This window comes from Leptosomus discolor, chromosome 19 (genome assembly GCF_034619465.1).
Source record: "Leptosomus discolor isolate bLepDis1 chromosome 19, bLepDis1.hap2, whole genome shotgun sequence".
NCBI classification, from domain to species: Eukaryota; Metazoa; Chordata; class Aves; order Leptosomiformes; family Leptosomidae; genus Leptosomus; species Leptosomus discolor.
In genome coordinates this window covers 3,689,080-3,705,690 of record NC_141409.1, presented here as the reverse complement: position 1 = coordinate 3,705,690, position 16,611 = coordinate 3,689,080, and the positions used below count along the sequence as shown (strand labels likewise).

Below are 16,611 nucleotides of genomic sequence, written 5' to 3'. Positions count from 1 at the left end.
CTGCACATAAATCCCCCCCTTTTTTTTTTTTTAATATCCAATTCCTTCTCTATCAGTGCAGCTTAAAAGCATCAGATATTAATGCAAAAAGACATTGTTACCCAGTATCTTGCAACATCCTACAAGCATGAAGAATGTACTTTCCACTCCGTTATTTTAACCTCCAGCACAGTAGAACAGAAATAAGTTTACAAAAACAATCTCTAAGCATAAAAAAATTTTAAGTAACAGTAAAAATTTTCAGGAAGTTAATGACTGAAACAGGACATATAGTAAAAGCACCTTAAGTCAATGGATGACACCAGGTCACTAAAGAGATACTGTCTGATCACTTATTAGGCACATTCCTGCAGAGGCAGGGATACGCTGCCTCAAGAGGATACCCATGCCCAAGTTTGTCTGAGGTTTCAAGTTATTGCTATAAATACAGATTTGAGTGTGTTGTAAAGAAAGCGGTCACACTAAGTTTCTGAAAGTTCAGCCAGTTACTTAACATTTCAGATACAGACTCTTAATGAACTCTCTTTCCATGAGCGTCAACTATTGAGTAAACCAGAGACACCTTAAAATGTCAATAACATGCCACCCTACTTAACTGAACCCAGCGATGTGAAAAATTAACAGACCTCGTAACGAGCTGTCAAAATCCAGTTACTTTAGGCTTTTTGACTCCAAATTGGAAAAGCATCATACCCAAGAAATCTTTACAGTGAGCAATCAGCCACTTCCTCTCATACCACATTGGTAGTGGTGCCTCTGCTGATCTGGAGCCTCTCACAGGGAGTGATGCAGTTTTCCAAGTTGTTTCAAGTCCATCAGAGCTTTGTTCTCAAAAACAATTATCTCAAATCTGTCCAGAAGCTCACAGGTATCAAGCGCAGGCCTAGAGTTCAGGTGTTGCGCACTTTCCCGGACGCCCCGTCTACCCTGGAGACCTCCTGCAACAGTTTAAGATGCAGTCTGCTAGGGAATGCATTTCAGACATCAAACTGCAGAAGCAACAAAGGCAACGAAGAGGGGAAGGACCTTCATCTGCTCCAGGGACACCGGGACTGCACAGGTAGAAGGTCCAGCCAGCTCTCCCACTCCAATCTGGGGCAACACGAGAGTAGAAGCACCTAACTATCTGCAGTGTCAATGACAGCTTAAGGCTGTACCTGAACCAACAAAGAAATCCGTGCAATGAATAGAGTCACAGTTAGAGCCAAGAACGACGAGGGCTTTAAGGCAGACACATCAGGACTGTGTCATCATGCCATGTACAGATAGAAGCTAAGAACAAAGACAGCACTTAGCTGTATAAGGACACGCTCTTCTCTTTAGAGAACCAACAACAACTTCCAACAACAAAAACATTATTTCTTTCCTGTCAGCCTTTGTCAGCTGGGGGAGATGAAGCTGATAAATCCTGAGCCCATGCCCTCATTTAAAAGAAAACTAACAATGTGTCAAAGGGCCTGGAATAACGAAGCCACGATGCTTGGAGAACTGGTAGGCTAGCTTGCAGCTCTGGAGGTCTCAAAGATGATGCTTGGGACACAAGACACTAGTGACAGGGTAAGTAGGAAAGAAGAGATAACTGCACAGTGACCGAGAGAGAACAGGACGACTTCTCCCACCTGCGCTCCTGGTAGCCATCATAGGTCGAGTCATTCAGATAAACGATGGGGAAGCCAGGAGCCGCTATTGTCCCTCCTTCAGGGATGCTATAGGATGCCAAACCATCTAAAAAAAGAAGGCCATATACCTCAGAAATATAGCAGCAGCAGCCTTCCATCATCTCTGTCCATATGATCCTTTTACTTATGATGTGGACCAACAGAAGCAGTTCCATGGGCCTGGGATTCCCTCTGCATACGTGGGGACGCAGGTGAGTCCCAGTTAGCGTTGTGTAAGGACTACTTTCCAGTGACGGGCATGAAAACTGCTACTTACCATACCACACACAGCCATAGAGCTCCACCCTCATACAGACAGTCATCGGCATCTCTGTCACAGGAATCACCCGGATAAAGCGTGCAATGATGGGAGGCCGAAGATCTTTCAAGACCACGTCATAAGTATCGATGTTGCCTTGGATCACCTGGAGAAGACAGAGGCTTACCAGCAACTTCTCCCTGTTGTGCTGTTCATTTGTGCAGGGGTGTACTTGTACCCTATCATTTGAGACCAGGAAGCTTTCCCACACAGTATCTGCACAGGGTCAGCTGCTGCTGCTCCCCTCCTCCTACCTGGTACATGGCTTACAGGGTGAAGGGTGCTGCCATTTCACCTCCTGTCCACTGCAGACCCGTACCAGGCAGTACTCTGAGGGAGAGGAGAAAGGCAGGTGGGAGATGAGTGTACATGTGGACTACATGTTGCAGAGAGCTCCAGTTGCTAGCACATAACCTCTCTTTCAAGTGAGTCTCCATGCACATTCTAACAACAGGTAACTGAGCACCTGCCCTCATCACTAGTTACCTGGTGGAGAGTCACGATGTCCTTTCTCCATAAGCCAACAAAATTCCAGAGGTGCTGCAGTGTTTGAGGAATGAAGGTGTAAGGAACTGCACAGCAGATGTCTTGAACGGCAGTGTTCAGCATTGCCACAGTGACCCCATTCTGCTGAAGTGCAGGCTGACATGGCAAGGACTTTCACCCTCCCCTTCCCCTCAGTTCCACTATGGTTCTGGGAACAGCCCACTATTTATCTGGACAGTCAGTGTGTGGAAACAGCTGAAGCTGTCAATCCCCCAGCAGTGGACACAGAGTGCCAAGGAGATTTTTTTTTTTTTTAAAGGAGTTGGACCTACGGAAACAAAATAAGAACATTTTTGATATCAAAAGTCTGAATTAGAAGTGTGAGGGCTCCTGTTCAAAGATTCTGTTGGTGGGAAGGATTAGTCAGAGGCTGAGGTTACTCAAAAGACCATGTAGATTGCAATTATTGATGAACAGGCAATTTAAAAGATGAGGGAGGCCAACAAGGGAGCAGAAAGGTGGCTGCCTCTTCATGGCAGCAGGGAAGATCTCCAGAGAGCGAGTGTGGCTGAGGAGTCCATTGAGAGGTGAAAGACCTTATTGTATCACAGAAAGAAACACTCAGAAGACTGTATCTCCCTGAAGAAGAGCCAGCCACATCTGGTGGTCTACTGGACTGCACTAGGAGAGCTGTGAAACAGGTTCCTGCACCTGGCTGGACAGCTCTACAAAGGTGCACAGTCCCAGGAGCTGACCACGGAAAACCGAAGGAAAGCCAAGAGGTAAGCTCACTTCCTCGTTCTCTTCAGCTCCTCAACAGGCCGTTAATCTGCAGCTTCTTAATATTTCTCTTCCTAAGAGAAACACCCATGACTTCTTCTAATGAAGCAGGGACATATAAGTAAATCTTGTCTTCAGGAACCAAGTGACAGCGACTAACCCTTTCAGCTGTCAGATGGGCTTCCAGCAGACCTAGGCTGGCTCCACAAGACCTTGCCGATAGGAGATAAAACCAAAGAGGAGACAGCATATGGCAGAATATCCACATCTTCATCACAGAAGTTGGACAGATCCTCTGGAGTTGACCATTTGTTAGGAAATCTCTGAGGTGGCAGCTAAGTCAAACCAAAAAGTCCTAGATGGACACAGTGCTGGACAGAGTAAGAGGAAGAAAGCTTCAGGCATCCCTCTCAGAAAAAAGTACCTTTGCACCAGCTCCATAGTGGAAGAGCTGACATTTTTGCCTGTCCTGGACAGACATCTTTTAAGAGAAGCAAAAGAGAAGACGCATTTTGCGTAGCACCTCCACAAGGTGGGGTTGCTGCTATTGAGCACACAGTTTCTCAGGGCCAAAAAACCCCAAAGTGTCTGTATGTGGAACAAAGTCAGCATGTTTCCAGTCCTGGCCACTACTGATGCCAGTGTTCCCAACATCAAGAATGAAGTGGTGCTGCTGGCAAACAACTGTAGGTGGCCGATACCAGAAGCTGACAAGGGATCAGGACTTAACAGTGCCGCGTCATGCAACATTAATGCCAATGGAGAGGACCATCCTTAACTAATGTCTGAAACAAGGGAGCACCAATTTGACTCTGCCTTTACTGAGCAAATTAAAGCTGGATGTGACTTTCCTGGTGAGAAGCAGCGTGCATTACATGTCTGAAACCCAGCAGCATGTGAAGGGCTTTGTTTGGAGGTTTTTTTTGACGGAAACCATTTGTGTGACCCCCTTGGACAGAGACATGTCAAGATGGGCTCATGCAGTCACACTGAAATATCACTGATTGGGCATCTGTCAACTGCAGGACTGGAAGAGGCCTCCTTACCACATACAAACAAGTAGATTAGGATCTTGCACCTCCATCTGCACCCTCACTCCAAGGTCTGAATGATTACACAGGACATTTTAACCAAATTATTTGACCAGACAGCAGTGCTTCTGAAACACAGATTCACTGATAGAACATGCCCCTTTTATTGGTAACACATTTTGAAAGATACTTTCATGGAAAGTCATTTTTCAGAGGAGCTGAAATGGCAGAACTTGCACCCCATTGTGTATGTGCAGAACAGCAGGAGCAGAGGAGCAGAACCATCTTCTCTAAGGACACCAGCAGGGAAAACTTTTTGGTCTCTTGCAAGGGGGAACAGGTACACACCCTGACAGAATGTATATGGACTTCCACATATACAGAACAGAGCATGGCTCAAATTATAGCAGCACACACCGCTGATTACGTGCTCGTTACCTCATTATGGCCTGAGAGAGATCTTGCAAAAATTGACCTATACTAAATTGTAACACCCAACACTAACACAGTCCTGAGTGCCTGAGAACACTGCTCTGCACAGGACTGGGGTGGGAGATAAGGGGCATTTTAGCTGGTCACACACAGCGTAACCAACTGAGTTGTGGTATAACTCAGGCTGCACCTAAGGAAGTACTGACAGAGAGCAGTTAGCCCCATGGAGTTTAAACTTCCCCTCCCATCCTGCAAACACAGCATTCGTAGCATACACCAAAATGTGAGGGATGGGCAAGATAACGGCAACAGCCAAACAGCTGATTAAAGGTTGGAGCAAGCAAATAATTAACAAGCTACAAGCTATTACCTAATACTGCAATACAGACCCCACTGTGACTTCAAAGCACCCCCAGTGCAAGAAAACATCATCGCACCCAGTACCTTTCTAGTCTGGCTTAGGTCTTCAGACTCCACAAGCCAGCCTGAGGCAGGGTGATCAGGTCAGACAAGCTGCAGACGAGAGAAGGGGATCCCTTCCCAGGGGAAGCTTAACAAAGGCTTATGAACACGACCAGAGCACAACCAGTGCTGAGCTGTGTGCTCAAGTCTGGAGACAGCAGCAGGCAACTGTAGTGAGCAGGGAAGTCTCTGAGTGTGTGTGCTCAGCACATTTCCTACCCCCTAAACTCCTTCCTCCTCATTACTCCCTACATTGAACACTGCTATCGGACATCCAGAAACTCATCTCCATTCCCTGCCACCCCCTCCCTTTTTTTAATCACAAAGCAGACATCTGCTTTGCAGCTTCCAATTTAGAAGCAAGTGTATGGCTGGTAGAGGGACATTCACATGATGTTTTGAACATGGACAGAGGTAGTGAAGAGCCATACTTTTCAGTCCCAACAATTGCTGGGATTTGGGGCATCAGGTCAGCAGAATAACAGTCCAACATGACAGCAAATACATGACTAAGGCAAAGGACACTTAATGCCTGACAGAGAAGATAAAGGATGCCTGACAGGAGAAAGTATGATGCACTAAGCAGTACATAGAGGACATGCCTTCTACAGTCCAGTTCTCTGACCTGACTTCTGTGTGCTCCACCATTCGGTTGCTGCTACACTCACCTTCCTGCCCTGGCGATCTTTCCAGGAGATCCAGCGCTCGCCATTGCGGCTATAGTCAAGGCGGTAAGCACGGGCAAATTCTTTGCCTGTGGCACGGGCATGCCGTCCCTGAGTCCCAATCAAGGTGACGAAAAAGAGCTTGTGCAGGTCAATTTGAAGGAATTGTACATCTTCTGGTTGCAACAAGCCAGCCGGGCACCAGGCTCCATCCCCCTCTTCCCTTTGTAACCTAAGGGGAAAACCACACACATTAAAAAACCATCACTTCGAAGGATCTAGCCTTCCCAGTAACTGAGGAAACACCTTGAAACTTGGAGAAAGAAACCAAATCCGCAAGTGAGACCTGACAGCTGGCTATCAAATACCTCTCCCCTTCGGGGTGATGGTTGATTTAGACTTGGAGTCCTGTAGTCACTTTTCCCCTGTTCAGAACAACTCCCCCAGTTGAAGGTATCTTGCATTAACTGTTAGAAGTAATTTCTTTCCCAGACACACGCTTTCATGTTGATCAGAAACAACGATGCTACTCGGTAGGTAATTGCATACTGCATGCTTTTTACCACGTTGCTGGTAAAGTGCACGCATACTCCTCCTAAACCCCGTACAATAAGGCCTGAACCTCTGCTTGACCACCTCCTACAGCTCTAACAAGTACAAAGAGGAGCTATCTTAAAAACACATTTTAGAAAGAAAAGCTCTGCCCATCTACAAATCATTCTGGGTCACCTCAACACATCTTTCACATTTCCTTCATTCATCAGAGCTGCTTGTGCAGGACGCTGCTAGGTGTACAATGTGAAGATCTCCAAAGTTGAATATGATGGCACCAGCTGCAAAGATTAATGCTTTTAACCTTGGACACTGCATGCTGAGCAGAGTGCTGTAGCCATCAGCAGGTGGAGCCACTAAAGGAAGCCCTGCCTTACCCAAGCTTCTGTAGGCTCAGCTACAAGGTGGTGAGAGAGTTTTAAATGTGAAAAATGTATCCAGGCACAAAAAGACCATGTGGGCTTTTCAGCAACAGGGATTTCTTAGCAAACAGCCAGCCCTTCCAGTGGTCTTGTCTTTCAGACTGCTATCCCGTCTCTACCTGATGGCACCGGTGAGCGTCAACCCCAGTGCATCAAGGAAGGCAATACCCAGAAGGAGACACTGAAGGTCAAGGCACAGGCTGGAGAAGATTTTTGTCTCAGGTTGGTCAGCTGTTTGTGCAAGACTTTTATGATGAAGTGGCAAGTAAAAGAGGTTGTAAGAAAGGTAGGAAGGGTGACTGAAGTGACAGACATCTGCAGCTATGACCTCTAACAAAATGAAGTCAGCTAGAGGGTGCCTTCATGTCTTCACCCTGTGGACATCCAGCTGCCCTGGCAAAAAGATGATGGTAACAGATGGTAAGTGATGCCTGAAGTATTTGCAGAACTGGAGATAAGCCATGCCTCAGAACAAAATAAGTCTCCCAGCTTTCAGACCCACAGCTTGTTCAAACTCCATTAAAACACATGATTGTTCTACCACAGACTAAAGAAGAAAAAAAATCAAGCACTAGGAGTATTTTATGACTTTGGACTGCCCAAATTCATCATAAAAATATAAGTATCATAGTTAAACTGGAATTCATATCTGACTTGCACCAAAACTGTAAGAATGTTTGATATCATCATTATAAAAAATTCTAAGGAAACTTAGTTGTGTAAGTATTTTGCAAGTCAGTAGCTTTGAGAGAAATGAAACTACAAAAAAATTAAAGGCCAAGCTTATGGGAAAGACTGTAGTACTTGAAAGAAAATCCTTCAGCTGCCTTTTAATAATTCCTTAACTCTGCATTTTCCAGGTTCTGAGTCAAAGTGGATACAGCCCATTTCCTCAATAGGATGCTGTTGAAAAGTTCATCCTCATAAGTGATTTCCTATTTAGTCTCAAGTGCTCTACAAGAATCCCAGGGGCACTGTCCCTAGCTGACCTGTAAGTTGCAAATCCATTAGAGATTTATTCACAGAATTATAGGAAGATGAGGGTCGGAAGCAACCTCTGGAAGTCTCTAGTCCAATCTCCTGCTCAGAACAGGACTAACTCCAAAGCGACAGTGTGCTGCCTAAGGCCTCATACAACCAAGTCCTGAAAATCTCCAAACACTGAGACATTACCACCTCTCTAGGTACCTGTCCCATCACTTCATTGTCACGGGGAAGGATTTTTTTTTTCCTTAATATTGAATCAGAATTTCCTGTATTACAGCTTGTGACCAAACCCATTGCCTCTTGGTCTTTCACTATGCACTGATTAGATTTAATATGGAAGCAGTTAAGGAGCTAAGCAAACAGGTTTCTTTAAGGGTGAGGGAACTTCTTCCTCCATCGCTTATTGGATACCCAGAAGAAAAAAAGGATAACGTTTTTTTGCTAGATATTAACCTACCGTGCATACTGGGGTCCTGTGGAATCATACCACTGGCTGGAAGCAGTGATGTCTTCATCTCGTATCGTCCCTTCATGCATACCCAAAGGGTAACGGCATATAGCTGAAAATGGAACACAAGCAAGTTAAAAAAAACAGTACCAATTCTTTCTAAATCACCAGACAAGTTTAATTAAAAGGCTATCATGCCTACGGAATAAACATGGTAATGATAAAATAGAGAACGCAAATAAAAAGGATGAAATACTTCATAATTACCATAAACTGAAATTATGAGTAATGAAATACACTCACAGTTAGTATCACTCAGCAGAGTCCTGGCAAGGCAAAAACTTTCCAAAGAAACATTTTAAGAACATGAAATCCAAAACTGTACTAGTGTTACTGGTTGCACAGACCTATTTTGCAATGAAAAATTATTTATCAATAATGATACGACATAAAAAAGCATTTATTAAAGATTTTTCTTCTTCTGGAATAAAGTGGATGCTTGACTTGCATTCAAATAGGAACAATTATTATTTTCACCAGCCCAGTAACAACTGAGAAGTTAAACAGCTTCTATTACAGATGACTAGGCTAGCTTACAGAAACATCTGCGCTGTCATGTCATGTCACTGCAGGTTACATTTGAGCACAAGCCCCTGACCATCCACACTGCCCCATCCTGCTCTGGTCCCTCCAGCGTCAAGTGAAGCAAGCATTTCTCTCCAGGCATGAGAAGACTCTCAAACTCGGTGCCTTCAGGGAGTACAGGCACAACTGGCTCAAGCCACGGAGCTCTACAAGCTCAATACAGCTCAATACACCAAAGACAGTGCAGATGTAGCTTAAAAATCCAAACTGGCCAAGCCCTCTCCCCTAACACAAAGTTTTAAACAAGTCTTGGAATATTAGAGATGTTTCAGAAAACTTAAAAATTTAATGTGTTCATTAAGGCTCAGTATTCAAAACAAGCAAGGAAGATATTTTTGTCAGACTGACATCAACAGCAGATTAAAAAGAAAGCTATATGGGATTAGATCATGAAACAACTAGAAGACAAAAGTATAGTCAATGGCAAGTCCCAGAAAAAAAATCCTATATATTTTTGGTCTTTGTCTTCTGAGCTCAGAGTAGCCCCAGCTCCTCCCATTTGCAGTGACACAGGCAAGTGCCAGCACATGCTCCAGTCACTCCAGAGTGGCATTTGTGTCGGTTGGCATCCTCACTGCTACACTGCCCGCTGCCATATTAGCGGTTCTGCCTGCCTTTCCCTCAGCAAGGGCACTGCCTTGGGCATCTTCCTCATTTTTGTATCTCAGGACTGCTACCCTTGTACCAAACCTGGACAAAGCTGTTCATCAGGTTCCGAAGCTACAAGAAGAGACAAGAGGCACAAAACCCATGTTATTACCACCACAGAGAATAAACAGCCACAGGCTGAATAACTCCCTGACAGATTTCAACATAGAAATGTTTGCAAACAGGTTGTTTCAAAACGATTTGCCTGCAGCTGTGTTCAGGCACTATCAATGAATGTGTGATGTTCTATATGTTCCTAAATAATCTTGTAAAAAGGAGATGGGTGGTGAAGTGACAATGTTTGCTGATGGTACCAGATTATTTAATATATAAAAAAGCAATTATGGGGATACATACAAAACAAACCAAAAAACACCATTACACCACCGTCTGTAGTCATGGTCAGATGCCAGTCAGATATGGAGCTCTTACTCCTTCCTTCTCCCATCAAAAGGCAGAGAAGGTAACACAGATGATGCAAATGGAAAGATCAGCAGCCTCATCATTATAAAAGAAACAACTGAAGTGAAGTATGACAAAGATCACTTACATCATGAATAATTACTCCCTGTCTTGAAACACCAGAACCAGGAGGCATCAAAAGATCAGGTAGCAGAGTTCAAAACTAACACACACATCCTTAATCTATTACACACTACGAATGTCAAAGTTTCACATGGGTTCAAAAATCAGCTGGACAAACTCACACCTACCAAATACACAAGTGCTAGCTCAGAAAGCTCCTAAGCAGCAGACTGCAGAGAGCTGAGACCATAACCTGGGGTAAAGCACTGCTGTGTGCTTGCCCATCTGCGCACTCTTCCAGAACCAGCAGGGATGGGACCCTGCTGGAGTCAGGACACCAAGCCAGAGGGGCCTCTGGTCTCACCCCGAACATTCATTTGTATGTCTGAGGTTTCTTAAGAGGCCTGTTTACAGAAGAATTCACTGGGAGGCAGCTGGTGTCTGGCTGGGATCAAGCATGATGGATTGTGGTTGCTGAAAGCCAACTGAGAGCCCTAACCCCGCTCTGATACTGAACAGTAAGTTTAGTAAATCAAACTAGCCTTGACTCTTCACTCTTACCCTGTTCCACCACAGACCAGTACAATCTGATCTATTGCTGGAAAGCTAGTATGTTACTGAGCTATGGGTAAATATCTGAAGATTTTCCAAAAGGGTGGGGACATCAGCTGAAAGCAGAAAGTGTTTCTGTGCTTCTGCTGGGAGTCCTGTCCGGTCACACCTCATTTAAAGGTCAAGTGCACACCCTACAGCAATGCCAGACAGAGAGCTAGCTCATCGGGAAGGACTCTGGGGGACCGAGACTTACTGCAATCCTTAACAAAACTCATTCATTCACAAAGCCATGACTGGCAGATGGAAGCCTGAATGTCCCTGGCATCGAGGGATGTGCTCTACAGGTGGCCACGGCTCTCACCAAAACACACATCCTCTTCAGCAAAACTGTCCTTGGGTCCTGTTTAGGTGCCACCAGGGCTCTCGCTGAGATATCACTAACCCTTCACTGTGCATTCAGGGACACACACTCACCTGCCATGCAGACAGGACACCTAGAGGCTCAGAAGAGTCACAGCCCACCTCTGTTACTGAGGTCAAACAACCGATGCTAGGCAAAAGGACTCCCTACATGAGATGCTTCCTACATAGGTCTGAAATCATCCACCAAGCAGCCCCTTTGGTTTAGAAGGCAATGCAGGAGGTGCTTCAGACCACCCCTGGAGCAGATCAGGAGGTCCAGATAATCCATGAAGCCTGTGAGCTTCACAGCCGAGGAGCAGCAGCTGGGCTATGGGTGTGCTGGAGCCTGGGCGGGAACAACAGGGCATGGTCCCTGGGGGCAGACAGGCAGCTGAGCAGCTGTGGGAGCTGAGGAAGCAAAGCTGCTTGAGGAAGTCACAGGCAGAACTGAGAGCAAATGTGAGCAAAACTACATGCTTATTTCTTGGTGGAAAAGATTATTGCAGGAGGGTGGGACCACAGCCCTGTGCTGAGAGCCCACCCCACCTGCCAGGATGTGGTGGTGGTGGGGAAGCTACTCCTGCACTTTTGTGTGCACTAACTTCTGTACTTACCACCACCAAAAGGAATCTGCGTGTGACTGACCCTCTAGCTGCCACCTTCCCTCTTCTTCCACTAGGTTTTAACCATCAGAACCAGATGGCAACCCCAGTTCAAAGTTGGACATGTAGGGGGGTGTACAGTGCAGGGAACGGCTGTGTAATGGGGGAGCCCAGGAGTGCCTGCTGAGCTCCCCCCACAGGCCTCACTTCACTTCTGGCTGGTTGCAGCACAATCTCAAACCTCTGCAAAGATCCACAGGCCAGAGCCAGACACAGTCAAAGGGCTCCAAACAGAGACAGACTCAGCAGAGCAAACGAAGGCCCTCGGGGCAGCACTGCTGCCTCACCACACCTTCAGCCAGCCTGGAAAAGGATTAGACTCATCTATTTCAGACCGTCTCCAGCTCAAACCACCTCATTACAGGGATTTGTGCAATATATTGCACACCATTATATTACTCATCTCCATCACGACTGTGACTTGCCAAATGCTGTAGGATAAGAGGTCATACGCTCCTCAGGGACTCTTAGAATCATATCCCTGTCTCCACCCTAGCTTCATGCCAGGTAGGGTTTTCTACCTTTCCTTCCATACTTCTCTCTCCAGAACCCCTCTTGCTGGCTGGAGAGCTGTGGCTTATGCTTTGCTAACTGGTCATTTGCTTTCCACAGTGAGCACAGAATCTCTGAGCCAGTCTAGGGCCAGGTTTGTTCTGCAGGGCACATGGATGAAGTGACGAAGGGATAATCAGAGCTCAAGACAGGCCTGCTGAGAGCACAGACCCTCTGGGTGGGCAGAGAAAGGAGTATAACCATGTGCCTGAGCCCTCCTGGGACTGTCAGGAGAGGTGTCCCACTCCAGCACAGTTGTCAAGGAAGACTGGCCACCTCAGTCCAGAGGAGGGCATTCAGGAACTACCTTAGAGGTTGTATTTATGTGCCTTTGTTACATTCATATGCATACACCATGAGAGGCAAAGAAAGGCTGACAACGAGCATATGAAAGGTGGGAGGTCAGACTCCTTTCCCAGCCTGGCAGCTCCCTACCAGGGTTGACTTCGGTGCCAGATGGCTCAGGCAGTGAGGCCAACAGCAGCATGCAGAAGATCATGGTAGCAATCGGAGGCGCTGCGCAGGGTCAGATGGGTGCGACTCCTTCAAAGACAGCAGCTGCCATCTACATTTCTGAAAGACAAAGCAAAGAGAGATAATGAGAGTCCTCCAAAGACAGGACTTCTCTGTGCTGCAGACTTGCTGTATTGTCATTGCCTCGTGATGAGTGGGCAATCTTCCATGCCTTCAAGAGTGCCTTGACCTCAGCCCTACTCTGACCCATCACCTGATCAGAGGCTTAGTGAAGAACTAATGATTGCCTGACTACCCATACCATCACTAAAGCTACGAATGTAATTGGGCTTTTAGGAGCTCAGCTGCCATGACTACTGTGTGGACATACTCTCTTAACTGCTCTTAAACAGGTCCAGTGCAAAGTAATCCCTCCCCCATTGATTCTTCACTTTCCTCATTATATTAACAAGTACTGAAGCTGCATCTACAATGAACCTGGACAGTCCAACCAGGCTCCCCAAGCGGGGCTTATCCACCCAATGCACACCTCTGTCTCCACCAGCTGTCTACTGCAAGTAGCCAAGTGGGCACTCTGGAACTTGTCACACAACCTTAACATAAATGTCTAAAACAGGGCAAGAATAATCTCTCCCAACATGTCCACATTGCTGCCAAAAGAGCATGTGCACTCACACATGTGAGCACACTTAATTTCCTGTTTGGAAACAAGGAAAGCAGCAAAGGGCTTAAACGCTGGCAATTTCAGTGGAAAGCCATGATAACACCTAAAGGAACACAAGGTTATATCAGCAGTTATGTGAATTCTTTGTGTCCTACAATGAGACTCAGGAGGTTCCCATCCTGGAAGATAGCTTTACAGAAGGCAGGTTAGTGGCTCTGTCTCACATCAAAACACCAGGTGAAAAGAAAACAGAACAAATCAATAAACGAAGAGTTGCCAGCATCAGCGGGTGTTTGCTCAAAAAGCCTCAGAGTGGTAGTAAAAAGGCAGAATTGAATGTCAGGATTTGTTAGTAAAGGAAGAGAGGACAGAAAAGGGACCATCACTATACCAGTGCATGCATGCGTGCAAGAACATCAGATGCCATTAGCTCAGAGATTTGTAACAAAAGGCAGTATTTTTTCCACCCAACATAATTAAACTGTACAAGTCACAGCCATGAGTTGCCGTGGATACCAAAACAATTGGATATATTCACAACAGAAAGATACATCACTGCTTCTTAAATCCGAAGGTAAAACCTTTGGCTCAGGAAATCCCCCAGCTGCAGATTGCTAGACACCCAGAAGCTAAATCAGGGTTAGAATCACTGAAGCTTGCCCTGTTTTTATTCTCTTTCCTAAGGATTTGCTACTGGCCATTGTCCCTGCTGGATTCCATCAGAAAAGATGGCTCCAAGCCTGAAAAACAACTAAGGGCCTTCTTGGGAAAAGAGCCAAACATGCATGCAGGAGGGGAAACTAATGATCGGTGGATGCTGCCTGGCAGTGCTGTGCCTGGCCACACAACAATGCAAGCAAATCAAAAAAGACCTTAAAATTGTCAGGACCCCACCTCATGTGCTCCAGCTGAGCATCCTGGCCAAGGCTGGGAGGAAGGTGACCACAAGGTTCTGTGATTTTGTGGCATCTTGGGCTGTGAGTGTGCAAAAGCAAAGCGCTGGAAAGAAAAGGCAGTCCGTATCTCAGCAGGAGGGTCTGGCAATCAGAAAGAGGTTTTGACCAAGCACTCTGTGTGCACTTCCAAGGTTGTCTTTGCCCCCTGAAGTGGAGGGGGGTGATCTCCGATACAAACATACCAATTCCCACCATCCCATGGCAGACTGCAAGTAGCACAGAACAGAGACCTCTTGTAGCCATGCAGAGGGAGATTCTGTAAAGACATTTTAGCTGCAGAGTTTGAAGACAGACCTGGTGGACGTTAATCTATGCAGGTGATTTGCTAGGGTGCCCCAGAGGCTTCCAAAGCAAGGAACTGTGGAGAGTTCAGCACTAGAGGGGACTGTCCTCCCAGAGGACATAAGAAAGGAAAATCTCATGAACATTAAGGCTTTTAACTTCCTGGAGGAGGTGATGGAAAACACAGCAGAGCTGTTTGGTGGTATACAGGGTGCCCTGACCATGACCCAGGAGGCTGCCCAGATCAGCTGGGCTATGTGGGTATAGTCTGGGCTAGAGAAGATCCTTCCCCTGGGTCCCCATGCTGGACCAGCTACTGAACAGAGCTTGGACATCTCCTAGGTGACTTCTCAGCTGGAGGTTTAAAAGCTGCCAGCTGTACTGGAGGCAGAGGATGAGCACACATACACTCCACTCCGCACCCTCATCACCCTTCAGGGCCTAGAAACAGAGCCTGGCAGACAGGGAGAGGATGAGGCATCTGTAAAGGCACAGGCTAGCTCCCACCAAAAGACACCCTCCAGTTTCCCCTCTTACTTGACCAGGGTTAAGTGAAAGGATGGCCAGAGAGCACCAAACCAGCAATCGTACACGGCTAGGTGAGGACCGGAGCCCACTATTGAAGAAAAATTAAATGAGAGCGACCCCAGACATCACTGTAAGCCTTCAAATATCTTGGCTTCCCAATTGATCCAAAAGCCCAGCAAAGAAGGACCAACAGCAGGGAGGCAGATGTCTGCAGCAGAGCACAGGCACGAAGGAGCACCCATCCTCTGCCATCAGCACAGAGCTCACACCTCAGCTTGGATCGGCTACCGCCCCGAGTGAAAAGTACTGAGCTGAGTCTTAGCCTAAGGACTTTGGCTTTTCACAAAAGAGTAGTTGTGCTAAGTTTGCCCTTCTCTCAAAAGGATGTGCAGGCAAGTCATGACAACGGCCACCAACGTCACAGCAATACAATAATGGGATGTGTAACACAAACAGCATCATTATCTCATTCGACCAGGTACACATTGATTTAAGTGCCCATTTGCTTTATGCAAAGCTCACGCCATGTTCTAAATCACACCTATTGTACTGCCACACAGCCAGTCACATCATTTATAATGATGATCCCCCTTGAATAAAGGGATCAGAACACAAAAGATAACGGGAGGGAAGAGGGAATGAGGTGGGGACAAGGAAAGTCACAGAGATGCCCAAGCACCACATCAGCTCCTGCCACTGAGCCAGCAACCAGCACTGGAGGAAAGGTATGGGCTGGGGCAGCACAAACAGCTGTCTGTCCCACCCCGCTGCAGCCAGCACCCTGTGAACTGGGGGTTTCTCAAGACTTGATGGGCACATGGAGCTCAGCAGGTCAAGCAAAAATGGTGTGGCTTGGGGGAACTGCAAGCCAAAACTGGAAGATGTGGCCATAGAGACCAGCGTGGCCTCCAAGAACGACAAGAACACGTTCAAAGCTGGCTCTAGAGCTCTCCTGTCTACAGCTCTGTGCTGACAGAAGCTGGCTTTGAATTCGGCCCTTGCCTAAATAGCATCCAAGATGAGCAGGGTAAATCCTCTTGAGATTATTTGTCTCCACTGATGACAGAGGGAACCTAAATGGCTGGCCTGGACTAGCCTCATCATTCCCAGGTGGCCACAGTTTGGCAAGAAAATCCTCACCTTTGTACGTGGCAGTGAATAATATTTACAGTAGTTCAGCCCTACACAGAGACCCCAGCAGCTGGGTTCAGGCCGTGCCACGCTTGTCCTTCCCATCACACTTGGTTCCCAGTCCTGGACCACTGAAGTACATGTTTGGGAGTCCTGGGAGAGGTGATGCACACAGGGAGCAAATGGCATCATTTCTCATCTTCTAGTGCTCTACAGCAGCTCTTGTTATCTCAAGCAAGGTCACCAAAAGTGTTTTTCACCCGTCTCGTCATTTAGAGGAGCCCCAGCTCCTCTCAGGAGCTCGTACTGCCAGAAATTGCTGTTTGAGGAACTACTGATGTTGAT

General features: G+C 46.6%; 1 protein-coding gene across 1 annotated transcript in view; it reads right to left on the bottom strand.

Annotated features, from left to right (window-relative positions):
- The window catches only part of LOC104341373 (discoidin domain-containing receptor 2), a 30,985-nt gene extending 18,255 nt beyond the window's left edge, over positions 1 to 12,730 (bottom strand). The window contains exons 1-5 of the mRNA XM_009956822.2: positions 12,667 to 12,730; positions 8,252 to 8,354; positions 5,837 to 6,065; positions 1,936 to 2,083; positions 1,620 to 1,725 (exon numbers count right to left, since the gene is read on the bottom strand). Coding sequence (XP_009955124.1) covers positions 1,620 to 1,725; positions 1,936 to 2,083; positions 5,837 to 6,065; positions 8,252 to 8,354; positions 12,667 to 12,730 — 650 coding nt within the window. The remainder of the gene's footprint in view (positions 1 to 1,619; positions 1,726 to 1,935; positions 2,084 to 5,836; positions 6,066 to 8,251; positions 8,355 to 12,666) is intronic.
- Between the last annotated feature and the right edge of the window lie 3,881 nt (positions 12,731 to 16,611).